This window comes from Helicoverpa zea, chromosome 21 (assembly GCF_022581195.2).
Source record: "Helicoverpa zea isolate HzStark_Cry1AcR chromosome 21, ilHelZeax1.1, whole genome shotgun sequence".
NCBI lineage: Eukaryota > Metazoa > Arthropoda > Insecta > Lepidoptera > Noctuidae > Helicoverpa > Helicoverpa zea.
Genome location: NC_061472.1, coordinates 341,422 through 359,870, shown reverse-complemented (window position 1 = coordinate 359,870; position 18,449 = coordinate 341,422). Strand labels below are relative to the sequence as shown.

General features: G+C 36.6%; 1 protein-coding gene across 1 annotated transcript in view; it reads left to right on the top strand.

Annotated features, from left to right (window-relative positions):
- LOC124640936 (homeobox protein engrailed-2-A) overlaps positions 1–15,726 on the top strand; it is a 64,052-nt gene extending 48,326 nt beyond the window's left edge. Inside the window, exon 4 of the mRNA XM_047178900.1 lies at positions 14,006–15,726. Within this exon, the coding sequence (XP_047034856.1) occupies positions 14,006–14,422 (417 nt within the window). The 3' untranslated portion in view covers positions 14,423–15,726. The remainder of the gene's footprint in view (positions 1–14,005) is intronic.
- Positions 15,727–18,449: the final 2,723 nt, after the last annotated feature.

Below are 18,449 nucleotides of genomic sequence, written 5' to 3'. Positions count from 1 at the left end.
CATATAGGCTTATTTTTATTCATGTACAGGTAGCAGTTTCCCCGGGATTTTTAAAAACACTGGTGGAAGCTAATTCCTACATAAATTCTCCATACAACAGAAAAATATCTACCCTAAATACCTTTAAAATAACAACACAGGCGAAGAATTACAACAGTCACACGAGCGCAGCATCCACTTAAGCTAAGCCGTTTATCTTGAGCATCTTATCTGCATATGGCAAGCATTCCCGATTAGGCTTTAATTAGCACCTCGGACCCGCCGGTTATTCACTAAATGCAACTTTCTCGTACCGTCCGCGAATTGTTTTCACTTATTTATTTATTTTGTTATAGGTGCTGTAATGAGAATTAATTGTAATTGTCGTTTAAAGTGTTTGGAATGCTGTTTGCGGAATAGATATTTACCAAGTGTGAATTGGCATTGTTTTTGCTAAGTTATATATCTAATAGATCTTTCGTATTAGTCTACCACATATTATATAAACAGCTCAGTAGCAGTTTTTATTTCAAGGAAAAAACTAAGTGTTTTCGCAATAAATCGTAATAGTTTCAGAGGAAACTTTAATTTAATAATCAGAATAAAAAAACTGTAGCTAATAATTAACTTCCTCAAAGGAAGCAGCACATAAAACGATTCATATTAAAATGCTTTTAAAATTGATGCGCCTGATTACCGACAGATATAGTGTCGTCTAATAAACACATGTCGTACACTCGCTGTCATGCATCGTGAATGATCGCCTCGAGGTGGCCACACTGCGCGATGACCCTAATTTCATGAATATCTTCGCTTGTCATCAGATCAGTATAGAAACTCATTTGTTTCAAACTTTTCACAAGCCCCGCCCGTTTGTAAGTTTGCCAAATTGTTCGGCCCGACCAATGGGAGGGGAGAACGGTAGGCCCAGTTTCTGTCGGCCAATCGCGTGCGAGCGCGCGCTGCGTTGGCGCAGGTTTTCGTTTTGCAATTCAATGAGTTGTCTAATTGATGTTTTGTTTGGCATTGATTCGGGCCATTGATGATGTTTGTTAATGAGCGCTAATTGTGTGCTCGTCGTGCCTGATGAGAGCTCGTGGACGTTTGTCTTGTTTCTTGTTAAACTCGTTTCCGTGTCATGTTTTTGACTTGTTGAAAAAGAATCACTTCTTTGAAAGAAACCAAACATTCATCTTCATTGCGCTATTTCCTTTATTTACCTGCAATGTAGCATCTTTAAACACTACAAATTGATTCTGCAACTTATGACATAATCTCACTCACACAAACAAGGCACCTCGCTACACCGCCCGTAGGTATAGATCCCTCATAAAATTTATCAAAAGCATGTTAGTACAAAGTGGCATTTTATTTAATAGAGTTTAAATATAAATTGGTGGAGTGCCAAGTCGCTGCCACTCGGCAACTTGGCAACTCCGACGGTGCCAAAAACTGCTCGCATACACTTGCAGATATTGCGATAGAGAAGTGCTAACCGACCAAGATCCAGCAACGATGGATGTGGCAAAGTGGTTGCAATTTGTGAGCGTAGTTGGCAGGATGTGTGTAAATGATGTTGTAGGTAGATGTCTCAAATTTTAGTTTTGAGCAAAAAAGTAAAAGGCTTTTAATGACAGCTTTGACTCAGTTCTGTACTTTTTAAGAAGTCAAAGATACATTTTCTTGATCATAGCATTTTCTGAATAATTCGGATACTTATAGATTTGTAACACTTATAGCATCTTTGTAATAAAATCTAGACTGCCTAGAAATCGGTCCAGACTGAACGCTCATAAACAATTTACTTCCACTGTAATATCATAACGACGAGCCATTTAAATACCAGCTATCATTCAGCTACATAAACATTCTTCAAATGGCTGCGTGACAAGTTAAAAGCTAGCGAGTATTTACTATCGGCTAAATGTGCTATAATTCAGATTTAATTTGGCGTGTGATCTGGACAGTAAGTGGGACAGTCAGTCACTGTCCTATTGAGTGCAGCTTGTCATGAAGCTGCCAATTCGCGCACTGTGACCTTGCGCTAAATGGATTCTAATTATTGAATGGTCAGATGTGCTTCCGTGTTTGTTTTAGACATGCTGGATATGACATGTTGATGACAAGAGTCAGTTATCTCTTAAATCTGCAACAATGTTAGGCCATTTGAATTACCTACGTACAATGATGAACTCAGTGAAAATTAGAATAACTGAAACATTATATGAAACGATTATTAAAAAACTTTCGAAAGTCACTATTTTATATTTTTGCTTTGTGTCACACCTGTGATCGCGAGCCATATCCAGCACCTCTACATCTGTGTCGAATAAGCATCGAGATTGCATCCGCACAACATTTGTATCGGCGGCTCTCAAGAGGCCGACTTTGATGTCTGCACTCTGCAGCTCTGCACTCTGCAGCTTTGCAGCTCTGCAGCGATATCCAGATCGCATATCTGCGACTAATATCAAACACTTGCCGACAAATCTGGTGGATGCTTATAGATTTGGCTAGTAAGGAAGTTATCTACTGTTATATGCTTCTATCTTTCTTCATATCTTTAAGTTGAAGTTAATTGTCTTAAATGGACTGTTATTTCGGATTAAAAAGTTAAGAAGTTGAAAGTGTTCGTAAATTAAATGCAAAAATAAAAGTACTTACCTATTTCTAAAGGCATTTAAACGGAAATTAAAATAAATATTTTTTTTTTGCAATAATAATCCCAATTTATATAATAATTAAACTCATTGCACAGTAAAATGCCGTGCAATTCATTATATCACATATACTTATGAAGAGACTAAATTCCTTTCATACATATCGTATAGGAATCCGACGGTATAATTTCTCGTTCGTTTCAATTTGGCAACAAACTTTGAAACCTGAGGAAAGAATATCTATTTTATAAAATACTTTTTATCAGCATGCGGTTTGCAATGCAGGTAAATATCAAGAGTTCATATAAATGAATGCGTGAAATTATAATGCAACGCTAATAAACCAATTGTCTTAAAAATCGCACTTTATAAACAGACGTTTCTTATTTATAAACGCTACGGTAAAATCTTCAATGATCGCAATAACATGTATATATTACCTGCCTATCTATTTTTAAGATACTCGTATTAGAAGAGCTAATACAAAACGATACTTAGCTATGTGTGTAGTGTAACTCAGGCTCCCGGTGCGCGGTGCAGTGGCGAGAGACAATTGAGATGAATTACTTCACTGCCTTGTAAACTTGTCAACTTCAATCTGTCATGTAGCATCGGTCGATGTGTGAACGTGTCCAACAATATTGCATTTTTAACCGTTGTTTTGTTATGCGAAGGCTGTTCTTTAAATAGGTTTAACTTAAAATAAAGTAATCATACAAGCTTAGAGTGTCACTGCCACATTTTACCGAAAGAAGAAAAATGCCATTAATAGACAAGCAGATGAAAGTATTTCAATAGGTTAAAATAACAGACAAACAACAACCTATTTATGACATTCCTCTAGTAAATGGAATGACCTACCACAAAAGTTAAAACCTAGGCCAAAAAAGCATCCACACTACGAACTTAACATAATAAATGATAACATAAACAAATACTTACTTAACAGTAACCAATATACCCATGACGGTTCAGGAAATGGTTCACAAATCGCTTGAACGCCAGTTAGCAGTTAACGGCTCGATACTGATGTATTTTTAAACGGCAGTAGTCGGCCATGACAGATCAATACTGATCAAACGAGTTTTAATGAATTGTTCAATCGTTTGCTTGTGAACGAGGAGTTAGTCCAGTTTAATTATGTAAATACGTTCAAAATAGTGCGGATTACAATTTTTTAATAAGCTTTATGGAGTCCTGAGTTCGATCTGGATGCCTTAAGTATTAATTTAATTTATTGACAAAGAATTAAAAATGTCGGAAACATAAAAAGGGTCTTAAAATACTTAGCAACACTATACACTTGATTCCAAAAGATTGTCTAATAAATAGTTCTGCGGTGAACCTTAGATTTCAAAAACAGAATCTTTATTACGAACTAACTAAACTAACTATGGCCTGATAACATCTATAAAAGATGATTAAAGCTGCATCCGTTTCAGGTGGTTTGGCTTTGGCACTTGCGCTGATGGCTAACAAGGCCTATACGGGAGCGACATCGCCGGTCGCAACGTCCGCAGACGAATTGAGTTCCTGGTGATGTTGGAGGCTGTGCCATTCGTTGGTGACGTAGATCGCGTTTTTTGGAGAGCAGATCGAACCAGGCACTGTCATGCGCGACCACTCCATCGGATATTTTTTTCCTCCAACTATCACGGTCATCAGAGAGTTTTTCCCAGATGTTCGGGTCGATTTTAAACGATACCATGTCGCGTTTAACGCTATCTTTAAATCGCAACAATGGCCGAACTAAGTACGTATAAAAGGATCTTATACCTAATTAGGTACGTTCTTAGCACTCAGTTGCCCAGAAAATCGTAACAATATCTCAAACTTATCCAAATCCGTTACATCAACTCTCAGAAGATTACACAAATGATCAATCAACAGAAGCGGTTCACTTCATGTTTGTATACAGAAATTAATCAGGATCTGCAAGTTAAACGCCACTAACTATAGACACGGCTATTGTGAGATAGCCGGCAGATACACGGACGTATCTACGCAGCATCCGGCTTCCTGAGGCTTGGAATATTGTTACAGAACCATATCTCATGTGGCATATGAATTATATTGTAGCTGTATTACTAAGTGTGACGTATGCTTAAGAACTTTGAGAATATGGGTTTACTGTTGTTAGATATTTTTCTTCTAAAAGTTCACTATAGGTACCTTCTAATACTTTGCCTAAGTGATGATGTAAAAAGTTATGTATTGCTTAATTAATAAAGTTTAATCTGTTTAAAATATTAGGTACTTTATTTAAATGATCAGTCTACTTAAGATTTGTCTATTTCCAAATCAGGTATCCATCAGAAATAGACCGGCCGACGCACTGCCACTTGAAGCCATATCGATAACTTAGCCCCTCGAATCGTTTAAGTGTGCATTTCGTAGGTTTAACCAAACAAGAAGTAACTTCTTCCATAGCATTTTGTCCCACACAAGTCTAGACCAAACCGTAACATTTTGGCCTTTTTCTTAAAAGTTCTCTGTCAATAAGAATGGATACAAAGTCCCCTACCCCCATATAGCCTACCAATAGGTCCACACGCGTCCTGGCAGATAGAGGTATAATTGGAGCGGTATTCACCTGTAACGAGCCGCTTAATGAGATGAAATAATATACCAACTAAATGAATTATACGACCGCGCACAACGATGTAGCGAGTATGGAAGCGGCTATTTAGGGAACTCTTTAATCCTGGAATTGTGGGTTGTGAAAAGGAAATCGTTTGTAATGATATTATACGTAGGTGTTTAGAAAGTGTCCTTTTTCTGTGTGGTTAGGCAGCAATTTTGTTGTAGGTACGTTGGAAAATTAGGGAGTGTAAAGAGATCCCCTTGAAGACTTGCGTGTTATAATGTTTAATTTTGGAAAAGTGCAAGCTTCAGTACATATTGCAATGTAGAATAATATACCTCAACAGCCACGCTATTTTAATATCTATATTAAACACGAAGAATAAATATTAAAAAAACTTTTCACTCACGGGAAATTATACCAACCACGCTCTCTGGCCACTTCCAGTAGCTCTACATCAGTGCAAGCTTTTGATCGGTCATACGGCGCGGCGTAATATCTGCACTTAATTATAAACAGATCGCACACACACAGACTCAACACGCCACATATACACACACTACACACACATAGAGAGGAGTGAATGGTTAGCTTGCGCATTTCTGTTATACTAAGAGGAAGTGCGGATTTGTCTGAATAGAATGTTACGTTAATGGAATGAGAATACTTAACTATCACGTTGTTTTTCTTTGTAAAATATTGTGTTTAGAATTTGGCGACGATTTTATTTTAACGCAGTGTAAAACGATGCTATAAATAAGTCCAATAATACGACAGTTCTTGTGCTTTTTACTATTTTGGAAACTCCTTTTAAAAACATTGAATTCTTCCTCCGTCTCAGTGTTTTTAAAGTAGGTATAGGTTACCTAATAATCATTGGAAAAGTATTTCGGGAGTTTTAGAAACCTGATAAAAGCACTCATCAGGTACAACACTAAATATTTTATTCCAGCAACATATTACAGCAACAAACGCGAATCGACTGAATCCATTCAACCCATAAGGCTTTATAATAATTAAAAGTTAATTGAGCGTAAAATATGGCCGCGATCCGGAAATATGGGCACAACAGTTTAATTGAATATGTAACAGTTATTCATCTGCATGGGCGGTGTAAAGCGCACTATGATAGCGATGCCGTGTTGTTGTATGTTTCAGTTCACTATTTATTAGGAACGTTTATATGTGTAGGAACGTTTATTGACAGTTTTTTTTTGTAGTGACCAAAAATAATATCAGTAGAAGGAGTTAAGATAGATTTTTAAATATGCTTGCAGGTAAGTTAGACATTCAATGTTGGTCGATAGTTTGAACATTATGAACTTACTTTTTACCTGACGTGACTTTACATGACGTGAAAATAGCTGAAAATGGTATGAAACCTGAAGACCAAACGTTTTCTTAAAGAAAAGTGCGTTGGGATTGAAGACTCTCTTTTTACAAATTTTATATAGCACTACTTACATAAATATATAAAATATTACTTAACTTAAGCAAACATCTTGTCCTGGTTATACCTTGCTAACTATCTAACATTATGGTCATTTGTCTCGGCTAACACAACTCGCGTCACAAATGACAGCTGATTCACATGATACTAATGTATTGTAAGCGCCGCCACGTTGACTCGTAATAGCCCGGCTTATTGTCTCTGTCTAGTAGGTTAACGTGTCTGTGGCTAATAACTGGCTCGCTATAAGTTAGTGTGGCAACTAATCCTTGCTAATATTGTACATGGGAAAGTTACCCTGTCTGTCTGTCGGACTTTCACGGAAATCTACAGATGGTGTGGTAGCGCTTGAGAAAGGACACAGGCTAATTTTATCCGGGTGCGGAAAGTAGTTACCTCGGGATACAGGTGGAACTATGAGGAAAAGCTAGTTCACAAATAAACGAATTCCAATAATAACCGAATTTTCCACTCTAAAGCACAATCAACCGACATTAAATAAAAGCACAATCCTAGTAATGCTGAAACCAGTTAACCCGTGTAATACAATTAAACGCAATCAAATCGATACCTAATTAACAAATCACAAACCACTTACAAACTCATTGGATCGCGAAATAATAATTAAATGTTCGAATCGATTTGTTGTCTAATCTAATTGATCGATACTCGTTACCGATGAATCGAGTGCTCGCTTTCCGTCACGACTAACGTTGCATCGATTTAATATCAATTAACCGTTAATATTATCGTGTAGGTTGCCAACAAACTTTCACTAATTTCATACTGATTATAGAGTATTAAATCGTGGTTTAGATTTTGTAATTATTGGTTAGGGATTCAAGGTTTTGAAGCTTTGAACGAACGAATTACACATTCGTTCGTTCTTAAGTGATTTCGAGAAAGATGGGGCTTTAAATATACATAAATCAAGTGTATATAGCTTATACTTAACATAAAATATGTGTATAATTTTTGAGACTTAACTCAAAATAAACTTGTGTAAAACCCCTGTAATGTTGTACCTATGTACATATTTCTCACAGATTCCTTCGCCAAATAAAGTATCTGCTACACATCCTAGTTGGATCACTAACTCTCTAACGCCTTAAGATCTTAAACCTCAAAACACACGTAATCCAGACAAACCTACCGAACTACCCAACAAGAATACCTCAAGAAAAAGATCTCTGCACTATCAATGTTCCGACAAACACTCCCAAAAGAACAAAGGGCTTGAAATAATTGATTGCCCTCCTCCCGGGGGTGAGGAGAGAGGGGGTGAGAGGGGTGAGGTACTATCTTCAATGAATAATTGTTCGATTAACGGGGCTTAGTCATTGGCGTCGATCGCAGTCGGCTTAGATAAGCCTAGTGATGGACGCACCAGTGACCGATGTCAGTTCGATGATTATTTTAAATGTCACCTCGTTTTGGAAGACTGTTTTTCGTTTTGGAAATGGAATATAAGTAGGTAGGTGGAGGAAATCACTAAGGAATAATAACTTGGGCAACTTTTTATTATATCTATAAATTGTTTATTCGTAAGTAGTAAATGTGCAATAATAACGCAGTACAGGGCAATAAATGTTATAACAAGCTGCAATTAAATATATGTTTAAACCTCTTAATTGATTTTATAACGATCTTGTTTAAATCACACGGATTTATAATTTAATACCCATTTCGAGATAGTGTTTCTAATTAAGGAAACGATTGTTTTTTAAAGATATTTTCTTTGACCAATTAAATACTCGTTGGCATTAATTTATTAAAAACCACAACTATGAATCAACAACTTATTTAAAAATAATACCCGAAGTTGTTTTTTTTTGGGAATTTACAACTATCGATATATTTTTATCGATACTCCCCCTTCCCTACGCTGAGCCGTCGCTTAGGGTCGTGTACAATGATCTCGCGAACACGCCGCTTGCGACACCGTGTGCCATTGACTGCTCACTGTTTGTGCCTGAGCCTACATCATGCGCCCTTTCGTTTAATTGTTTTTGTGTATTTTCAGGCATAGAATCTTGCTATTTTATATTTTTTGTATGATGTGGAGTAACTTTCCGTATCTGTTGAAGCTAAGCTAATATTAGATCATGGATAAGTTGATGGATGGAAGTTTTAGTTATTTTTGTGCTCGAACAAACTTTAGATAACTTTTTTACTAAATACAAACAGAATAATAAAGTCGATTGAAATGAATTCTACATAGCACACATTTCTTACTTATACTTAAACATCAAAGAACATCTTAACCAAACACTCTGAGAAAAACAAAACCGTATTCATTACATCACTCCCAAGTTATAGCAATAATAACACAACAACCCTATTAACCGGTGATTCCTCGCATTGTATCGACATGGTCCCCTTCCCGGGGCAATTGGCAGCACTAATAGGGTCATGTCCGATGATCTTGCGAACAAGACGTAAGAGACACAGCCATTGATTACTGCATCCCTATTATGTGGCGTGTGTGTATTGATTTAGTGTATGTAGTCTGCAAGTGTGATATGAAGGTGTATTTAGTTCTGTTTTAGGTATTGTCTTGTGTAACAAGTTTAGGTCTTAAGATATTTTAGTAACTTCTATTATTGTAACTGAAACTAGAGTTTATGCTAAATATAAACTAAATACTTCTTGAAGAAAGTATATAAACTTGACTGTGGGCTTTTGCAATAGAATCTTATTCCTGAAAAATCGTAAGTCATAGTTAAAACGATCCAACTCTATTATTTGATCCTAAAACTACTATGTTGCTAAAATGTTTATTGTCTATAAAAAATGTAGCCGCCTGTATTAATAAATATGGATTACGCACAAAATATCAAATTTACATATTTTCTTCCACCAAAATACTGACCAGCCAAACTAATTTCCCCACACAACACAACACTCCTAACACAATGAAAGCGAAACACGCAAAGCATCGACAAGTCCCTCGACAGTGCCCCATCCCTACGGCCGCACTAATAGGGTCCCAGTGATATGCGGAACAAAGCGCTATCGATTGAACGAACAGCCCTAGCATAGTGATGTTATTGCGGGTAATTGATGCGAACATACCGAGTTGGTGATTATTCAGGTGTGCTAGTGTGTTGTTTGGTGATCATCTTGACATGGATCTTTGTTTTATAAGTGTTACTCTTGTTAGTGCAGCTTGTACATATCTGCCAAAGTAGTCCTGTTTTTTTTTTTTTTTTAAGTTGCCTCGCCTTTTATAGCAAAATGAGAATAAAATAATATACTTAAAATAAAATATATCACTTCTCCATTTTTCTTCCCTTTGTGTTTGTCATAAAAATTATCAGAAATACATAGGTAGTTTATTTTTTTGGGCCCATTATACACCATGCTCTATTCTACCGTATTATATCAAAATTATTCACTCGTATTGCTGGAACAATTAAAGTTCTCGGTATCTTTGTAAAGTTAGGTACTTTGTTTGCTTGAAAGCACTTATCTCGGAAATATTGGTCCGATTTGTGATTTTTTCAGTGTTAGATAGAACATTGGCGATGATTGTTTCCATATAAAATGGCATAGTTTACAAACTAGCTAGTTAACAACAGTATAGTAATAAGAAGTTCAAAGAATAACCTATTGCATCAGTTAAGTTGACATTCCAGCGTTGTTTGATGTCGCGCGCTCTGACAATCACTGCTATTTGTTACCATTCATAGGAATTGTGATAATTACTTACTCATCTTTAATCTATTGGTATTCATATTATTATGAAAGTTTATTATATTGTATAAAATGGTTTGTTGATTAATTTGCATACTTATTAACTTTTCCGTTTTTTTTCTTTTTGAAAGCCTGGTGACAACTTTGATACATGCGATTAAACTAAGTATTTGAATCTTTAGCAACATTTTTCTTTATGAAATGTATGAAATTCTTAATTATATTAGTACCTATTTTTTAACGTTCAAATCAGTTCATTTTCACAGACGGTCGGTTAGCCCCATGGTAAGTTATTAATTAACTTGTGTTATGGGTGCTAACACAACTGATAAACTACATATAGCTACATATATACATATTTATAAATACATATTGTAACACCCAGACAACGGCCAACAAGCATGCTCATCACACAAATGCCGACCGAACCGGGAATCGAACCCGGGACCTCAGGTCCGGCAGTCCGGCATGGTGACCATTGCGCCATCGAGGTCGTCGTTTACATTGACAATATAAATAAAAAATATTGACACCGCAACCTTAACTCCTAAATACCACGACTTCTGCTCACCCATTTAACACACTCGTGATTAGCAATCCTTTGACACGTAACACTATCAATCCATCTCGCCATCTCTCCTCTCGGTCACTCTTGTAGCTAAATGTGCATCTGTCTCGTTCTAGCGTGCTAATGTGCAATCAATAATAATTATCTTGATGTTTGCAAGTGGATTGCATTGTGACGTGGGGTGCGTGCATAGTGGGTAAATGTGGGAATAGAAAAATATATTAGTCCTAATCTTTGAGGCTGTCACAGGGAGGCGTGATTTTAACGAATATTTTCCTCTATTTTATTATATTGCAGTTTATTATGCACCCATTGTTTAGGATCTTCCAACTCATTGTAGTTCTACCAACTCTATACTTATCTATCGTTTATTGCTTAAGAGTCACGGTACGGTACGTTGATTGTTAACTGAAAGTTTATTTATTTTCCAATCAAACTTTTTTGTCAGTCTAATATCGGCCGGATACCTGATGGTTTTAATATGCGTGCACTATTTCATCTCTACACTGCTGCACTGATTTATGCGCAGATTTTAGAGTGCTAAAAACGAACCAAAACTAACACCAATTAATTCCTAACTTGTATCCTAAGCGCATAACTTAATACCCGTATACCCGGGTGACCGCAACCTAACGGCAGGTGTACACTGTATGGAGTGAGAGTCAAATGTCACATGTTACCCGGATTAATTTGCTAGCAATTACAATCCGCCATTGTGTGTCTATGTGTGCGTGTGCTGTAAATCATACGGCTACGTTTGTCAGCCGCGGGGAGGGAGCGCAAAATATTAATAATTGTGCGTAGGTATCTAAGATTATGTTTAATCTTAATGATACATTTTTTGTGACAATGTATCCTGTCGGCAAGTCCAGTGGGTAAAGTTAAAGGTATTTTTTTTAAATAGACCAATTGAAGATTCCGTCGGTCTAACAGAAAGAGTTTTTGTGTCAAAGTCTAGTGGAGTCCCTAGTAGATTTTTTTGCAAATACATATATACCTGTTAAGGATTCTACTATCGATGTAACTGTTTCAGTCGTGATTTATCGACAAGTAGTTTTGTCGATTAAAAAACCGATTTAAATAGAATTTATTATAAGAAAGGATATAGGCCGGATGCGGAAAGTAGTTCCCTCAGCACGCGAGTGAACAGCTAGACTCCAATAAGCCTTTCTTTCACACAAATAACGCATCAGTCTATCGAGCAGTTGCTCTAATCTCTGGTAACAGACAAACGCACAAGTTGACCGACTATTAGCGGCTCCAAGTAATCATTAGCCGCGCACTGAGCACTGTGTGAGCGGGGACAGAGTAGTTACACGGCCGGCCAGATTAACGTATCACTCGGGATATTCTGATTTATAGGGTTTACGTTATTTGATTGAGAGCAGTTTTTTTAAAGTGCTTGGAAGGTTCTCTTTGCTTGTCATATTTAGATAAGAATATAATAAAACTCATAACACATTTTATTTAGGTGGATTTCCACAGTGCTAGTTATTAATGCAGTTTTTAAATAATTGTATTTTAAGTGAATTTATAAAAGTTTGTTTAGATTGTATAAATTAGAATTGGTACTGTATTTTCGGTTTATTGGAGAGGCCTATGTCCAGCAGTGGACTGCGATAGGCTGATGATGATGATGATTGGATCGGATATGCTAAAAAGAGCTCTATTACTTGCAAAATCTATATTTACTCTCAAATCGGGCCTAATTTAGGATAAACAAAGAACACGCCTCTTCAAAATAACAATCTCACGCTACGTACCTTTTACCTACAACCACGAAGGAGAGATCTACAACTCATTCATAATTTCACATAATTAATTCCCCGAAATGCTACTGAATGCAATTAATTAATTAGCAGCAGCAAGCCTTGATGAAGTATCGTAATTTAGCATTGTTCCCTCACAAGAGGTGCTAACAGCCCTCCAACGTTGCACTCTCCGAGGTTTTACGAGCATTTTACGAGAACAGTTTACGCCGCTACTACTTACTACTTACTTTTAGTTGTTATTGTATTTGTCAAGATAGGTAGGTACCTATTATGAAATAACAGTATTTCAAAATGATCTAGCTATATTATATTTGGAAATCTTATTGTTTAAAAATGTGATGAAAGTACAAATTCATTTTTACCGACAACATAAACGCCTGTTTTTCTAATACAACTGTTTACTTTGAAAATTTTTAACGTGTTTGTTTTTTGTTTAAAAGTCATTTTCATGACAATTCGTTATCAAAACTCGGCTTAAGTTAGGTTACCAAAGGACAATAAAACAAAACCACTTGTTTATACCTAAGGAATTAGATATCTTAATCTTAAGAAAAGCGTCCATGTGCGATTAGTGATGGGATAGAACTTATTAATGATTTGGGTCTGTCAGAGGATGATGTAATTACTAATATATGTGTCAAGTACCAAAATCAATTCGACGTTATTAATTATGTTATGTAGGTACCTAATAGACTGACCCTAGGTACCTATTTATGTAACACAGTAAATATACCTAAAGGATGAAAAGTAAACACTTTGCCGTAAATAAACGATTTTATAAATAGACTAGCCGATTTTAGCACCAAAATAGAACCAACGACACTCATAAAAAAACCTTTACTATAAAAAGCTAATTTATAGAATTAGGAGGTAAATAAATACAATCAACAGATTCATCAAATAATCTTGTACATCGATATCGATAAGAGCCCCTCACTATCGGTTCCCCGGGGCCGAGATCGATCAGGTCGTAATTAACTGTTTGTTAACCGATACAGTCGCACGGGCGAACTCGCACACTCGCACGCTCTCACACTCGCACGAGTCCTGCCTACTCCCATGGCAACTGTCAGTTACCTCCTCTGATTATTGTTACAATTTCGGCAACTACTGATTATTAATTTTGTGTGAGATGTTGTAGCTAGGTTACATGTTAGTATTGTTAGTGTATTCAATATGGATTAATTGATTATAATTACCATAATACCACTTTAGTATAAGATATCGATAATAATCTACAATATACAACCTATTTTTATATTGCACGTAATAATTTCTAACTTCTCTTAATTCCAGGTAAAAATTTGGTTCCAAAACAGAAGAACGAAATGGAAGAAGAAAGACAACGTGACGAACGCAGAAGTAGCAGAAATGAAACAGCAGAACAAACCAGAAGACAAGAAAGAGCCTTCTCAAGAGGATCCTCTAGCATTAGACATGTCCAGGAAAAACTGTAACAAATTACTCAGTGAAAAGTTAAGAAACACTAAAGTAAGCCAAGTCCTGCCAAAACCGAGGAAAGTTGAGAAAGGAGTGACGTTAGAAACGATTTGTGACTCGAATGATATCGAGAGTCGCATATCGATAACAAAAATTACGAATAAGTTATCGAGTACGGATCTATCGGGGGACGGCAAGGTGTCCGTCAAGAGCTTCAACCCGGAGGAAGTCAAAGAGATGAAGTTTGATAGTCTGAGTAATGTCGAGATGTAAAGTATTAGGTTAGAGTAAAACTTGAGATCAGTGACTGCTCTCTCAGATGCCATTTGGAATTTTAAATCTTAGTTACGATTTTTTAATCTTTCTCGTCAAATAAAAATGAATCAGGGTCAGCGAGAAATATGAATGTAGATATTAGGTGTTGTCGATTGGAGAGAGAATTTTAATATGATTATTTGAATACTAAAGTTGTCGTTTACAATGTTATCAAAATTATTAGATGTGGTGACTGATCTATAAGTCTGAGGGCTCCATCTCATAGTTTCAAACTATTACAATCTATTCCTAAAATAATGTTAAAATTGTTCAATTGTAATTCTAAAAAGCCATAGAAGATATTATTAGAAAATATTTGTTGAGACTGCTGCGGGAAATATTAAAAGTTTTAAAGAACTTGGAGGTGCTCTACCGTGCACTCACTTCTATAACAATGTCTTGGAGCCCTATCTGTAAATATTTTTGAGTTTGTGTGGGTAATTAATGATTTTGTACAAGCTTACTTTGTGTCCGTAGTTTAGTACGAATAACATTTACGTTTCGGTTTGATGTTCGCTAATAACTTAGGAAACTTTAAATAACGCCATCTGTTGGACAAATCTCAGAACTGTATGTATACGAGTGTTGTTAGGTTAAATGGAATAAGAAGGAAAATTCAAATGAAGTTCTAACTTTTTAAGTACAAAATGTTCTGTGTTCTTATGAACTTGGCAGCACGATTTAGTTCTAGTTTTTAAGCTTTTTTGCAGTTTTTTTATACAGTGATTGTAATAAACAACATTATGTGTTTATTAGTTTTGTGCAATAATCGTACCTATAGTATTAGATATAAGTACTTATTTTGGAAAATTAAAAAAATAGAGCTGAGTTTGAAGTACATACGATTTTACATTGATATTGTATGCAGTATTTATCGTTTAAGTATGCCATGCTAATTTTACATAATATTACTTACCATAGAAACTCCTTCAGGCGATAAAATAGTACAAAATAAAATCAATAAATGCGACACCACGCTTTTAAAAATAATATTAATACAAAGTAGTTATACCTAACGTAAACCACAATTTTTAAGTTTATAAAGTAACAGTTTCACACATAGTCTTTCTTTAAACAATAAAACAAGAAATAAATGAGATATTTATGATTTTAGATATTATCTAATGAAAGTTTCACTAAGGCGATTATCACACTGCCCCGCATGATGCAGCGTAGTGCGTGGATGCGTTTTTTTCCGTTGCTTGTAAATATCTCATTTTGTATGGAAAACACGCATAGTCCAACACACTGAAAATGCATCCACGCGCGTTCATGCGGATCACGCGCATACACGCGGAGAAACACGCACCCCCGCGCGTAGGTGCGGGGCGAGACGCAAGGTATGGCACACTGAATCCCGCAGTGCCGCGCGTGATTTTGAATGGGCGTGACGTGTATATTTGAAAATGGAACTCGATGAGAGCCGCCGCGCGTGAATTTACAAAACGCATCTACGCGCGTGAGTGCGCAAAAAACCCGCACGATGATGCAGATCTGCACTCCCGCAGGAACGCGCGTAGGTGCGTCGACACGCAAGATGCAGCGTGATGCAGGGCAGTGTGAAGATCACCTTACCTGTCTTAAATGCTCTCAAGATGAACTGATTATATCCATTTTGCCTTTTAGTAAAGCTGATAATAAAATTCTTATATTTCCTGAATATAGTATAGTATCTATAAGTACCACATTACATTTTCGTCATTACCTGTAAAAATAAACTATTATTTGAAGTTTGTTTACTGTTCGCCAAAAAATGTGAGAGCTTGTTATAATGACTCTAACGTATTTTATTTTAACAAGAGTGTAAACGTTTGGCATATTACTTTTTGTAAGAATAATCAGTCTTTAACACTAATTATGAATATTTTTATATAATAATAAAATGCCTTTAGTACATCCTACCTAGTTCAGTATTTTACAGAATACAATAAATATTTTTCGAAGCTTAAAAACGTTTGTCTCACTGTACATAAGAAATTGAGTCAAAAACACAAAATTGTAAATTGATATCATTAGAGATAAATATTTAGTTTTAGTGTCCGGAGAGCGCTGTACTCATTATGATGTAGCTCTAGTGTACGTATAGTCAGGATGAGAAATAAATAGTTTTCCATTACTTTGTATTGTTTTATTATCCTGTACTCCTACATAAAGAGGAGTTTAGTTCTAGGCTGTCTAGTTTAGTGTAGGCTTTTCATAAAGCGCGAGTAAGTATCACAAATAAAGGACAGTAGGTAAGTACCTAAGTATCAACAAATAGAATGGATCTCAAGCACCAATTAAATATGTGTGTACACAACTATGATTATTATAATAGATTAGGACTAATGATGTTTGGTTGCAGTAGAAAGCTCATGTTATCATCTTAATCCATTCAACTCAGATATTCGAAGTTACATACTTACCTACTTAAAGTAAAGCTTTATCATTATGTCGGTTCCAAAGATCCAATTAATGGATCCAAAGAAGTTCCAATTAATGGATCATTATAATTACATAATTAATTTTATCAAATGTAATAATTACGATAATGAGCCCCGCAGGGCATCTGAGGCGGATGACGGGGAGTAGCGACCCCGCGGGGCTATATATCCGAGTGCTCCAGGGAGAGTATACTGTCCCCCATCTCCGGCCTGCCGGAGTGAAGCATGACGGGGGATAGGTCTCCCGCCTCTTGGCTTGCCTTCATCGGCCGGTCAGAGTGGAGTCGCTAGAGCAGGGTTAACAGCCCACTCGGAGGGTAGGTGCCTCGTGGTAAGTGGCGAGTGGGCCGGTGATGCAGGACCCACAGGGAGCGCGTGATCTGCGTTTAAAGTCCGCCGAGGTATCCTCACCCTTCAGCCGCTCATGTACCTGTTGCCCCCTTGTTGCGATTTAGCGACTGATTCCCGGGGGCCCAGTAAGTGAGTTGGCGAGTCTCCACCTGCCATTTTTACGTGTATTTATTACATTGTTATCGGCAGGTGCCATAGTTCCCGTAGTTTCCCCATTCCTAGTCCACTAGCATCCCATCACAATAGCCCAAGTAGTTTTCATCCATAGTTAGCAATAGTTTAGCACAGAACCGGGGATTGTCCTTGGGTACATTTCTATAGTGTATACAGGGATAATCGTCGGTTTTGTGTCACCATTTCATTAAAGTTGTCTCAAAAGGGCTTCAGCGTGTTGGCTTCGGCCCCACGTTCGCCTCCCAAAAATCCGGGACTCTATAGTCCCGAGGTCTGGTAGAGACATACAAGACGATAATGATAAACGATTATATAATAGTACCATATTTTATAAGCGCCCTCTATTAATAAAGTCTACAACTCACCTCGTTGGTAAAAGCGCCATCTATGTATCTTCGTTTGAACTACGTAATGTAGAGGTTTACTAAAACGCCTTGCAGGTCCGAAGTACACAATCTATATAGAAACACATGTACATAAGTACAGAAAATAAATTGTGCACCTAACTATGCCTAATATGTATTTGATCTAGAATATAGTATTCTGGAATACACTTTTGGTCAGCTCAGCTTTCAATAAGTTCTGTTCAAACTGTCTAGATGTCGCTACGGGTAAGTTAAACGGCAATAAGTTGTATCGTTGAAAATGTCACTAACAAAAAGATCGAGTACCTACTTCAATATTTTTTTTCTGCAAAATAAATAAAAGTTTAACTGTAAATGAATGTAACATACCTAACATCTGGTCAATGTAATATACTTTAATTTATTTAGATTCCCTTTCTTTTTGACTTATGTATTTGTGCATTAGGTCATCAATTCAGCCCATACAAAATCTGAGAGGTCCTTACTCATGCAAGTAGGTGGTTGTCTTGTAAACAATAATTAGATATCTTCTGAGTAATTACAGTTACGACATTGGCCTTGCCAGTGGCTCAGCAGAGGGTAGCCAGCCGTCACGGCAGATTGATCAGTGCGTTAATTAGTAATTAATGGCGGGAACAGTTGTTCGAGCTTAATGATGACAACACAAGGTCA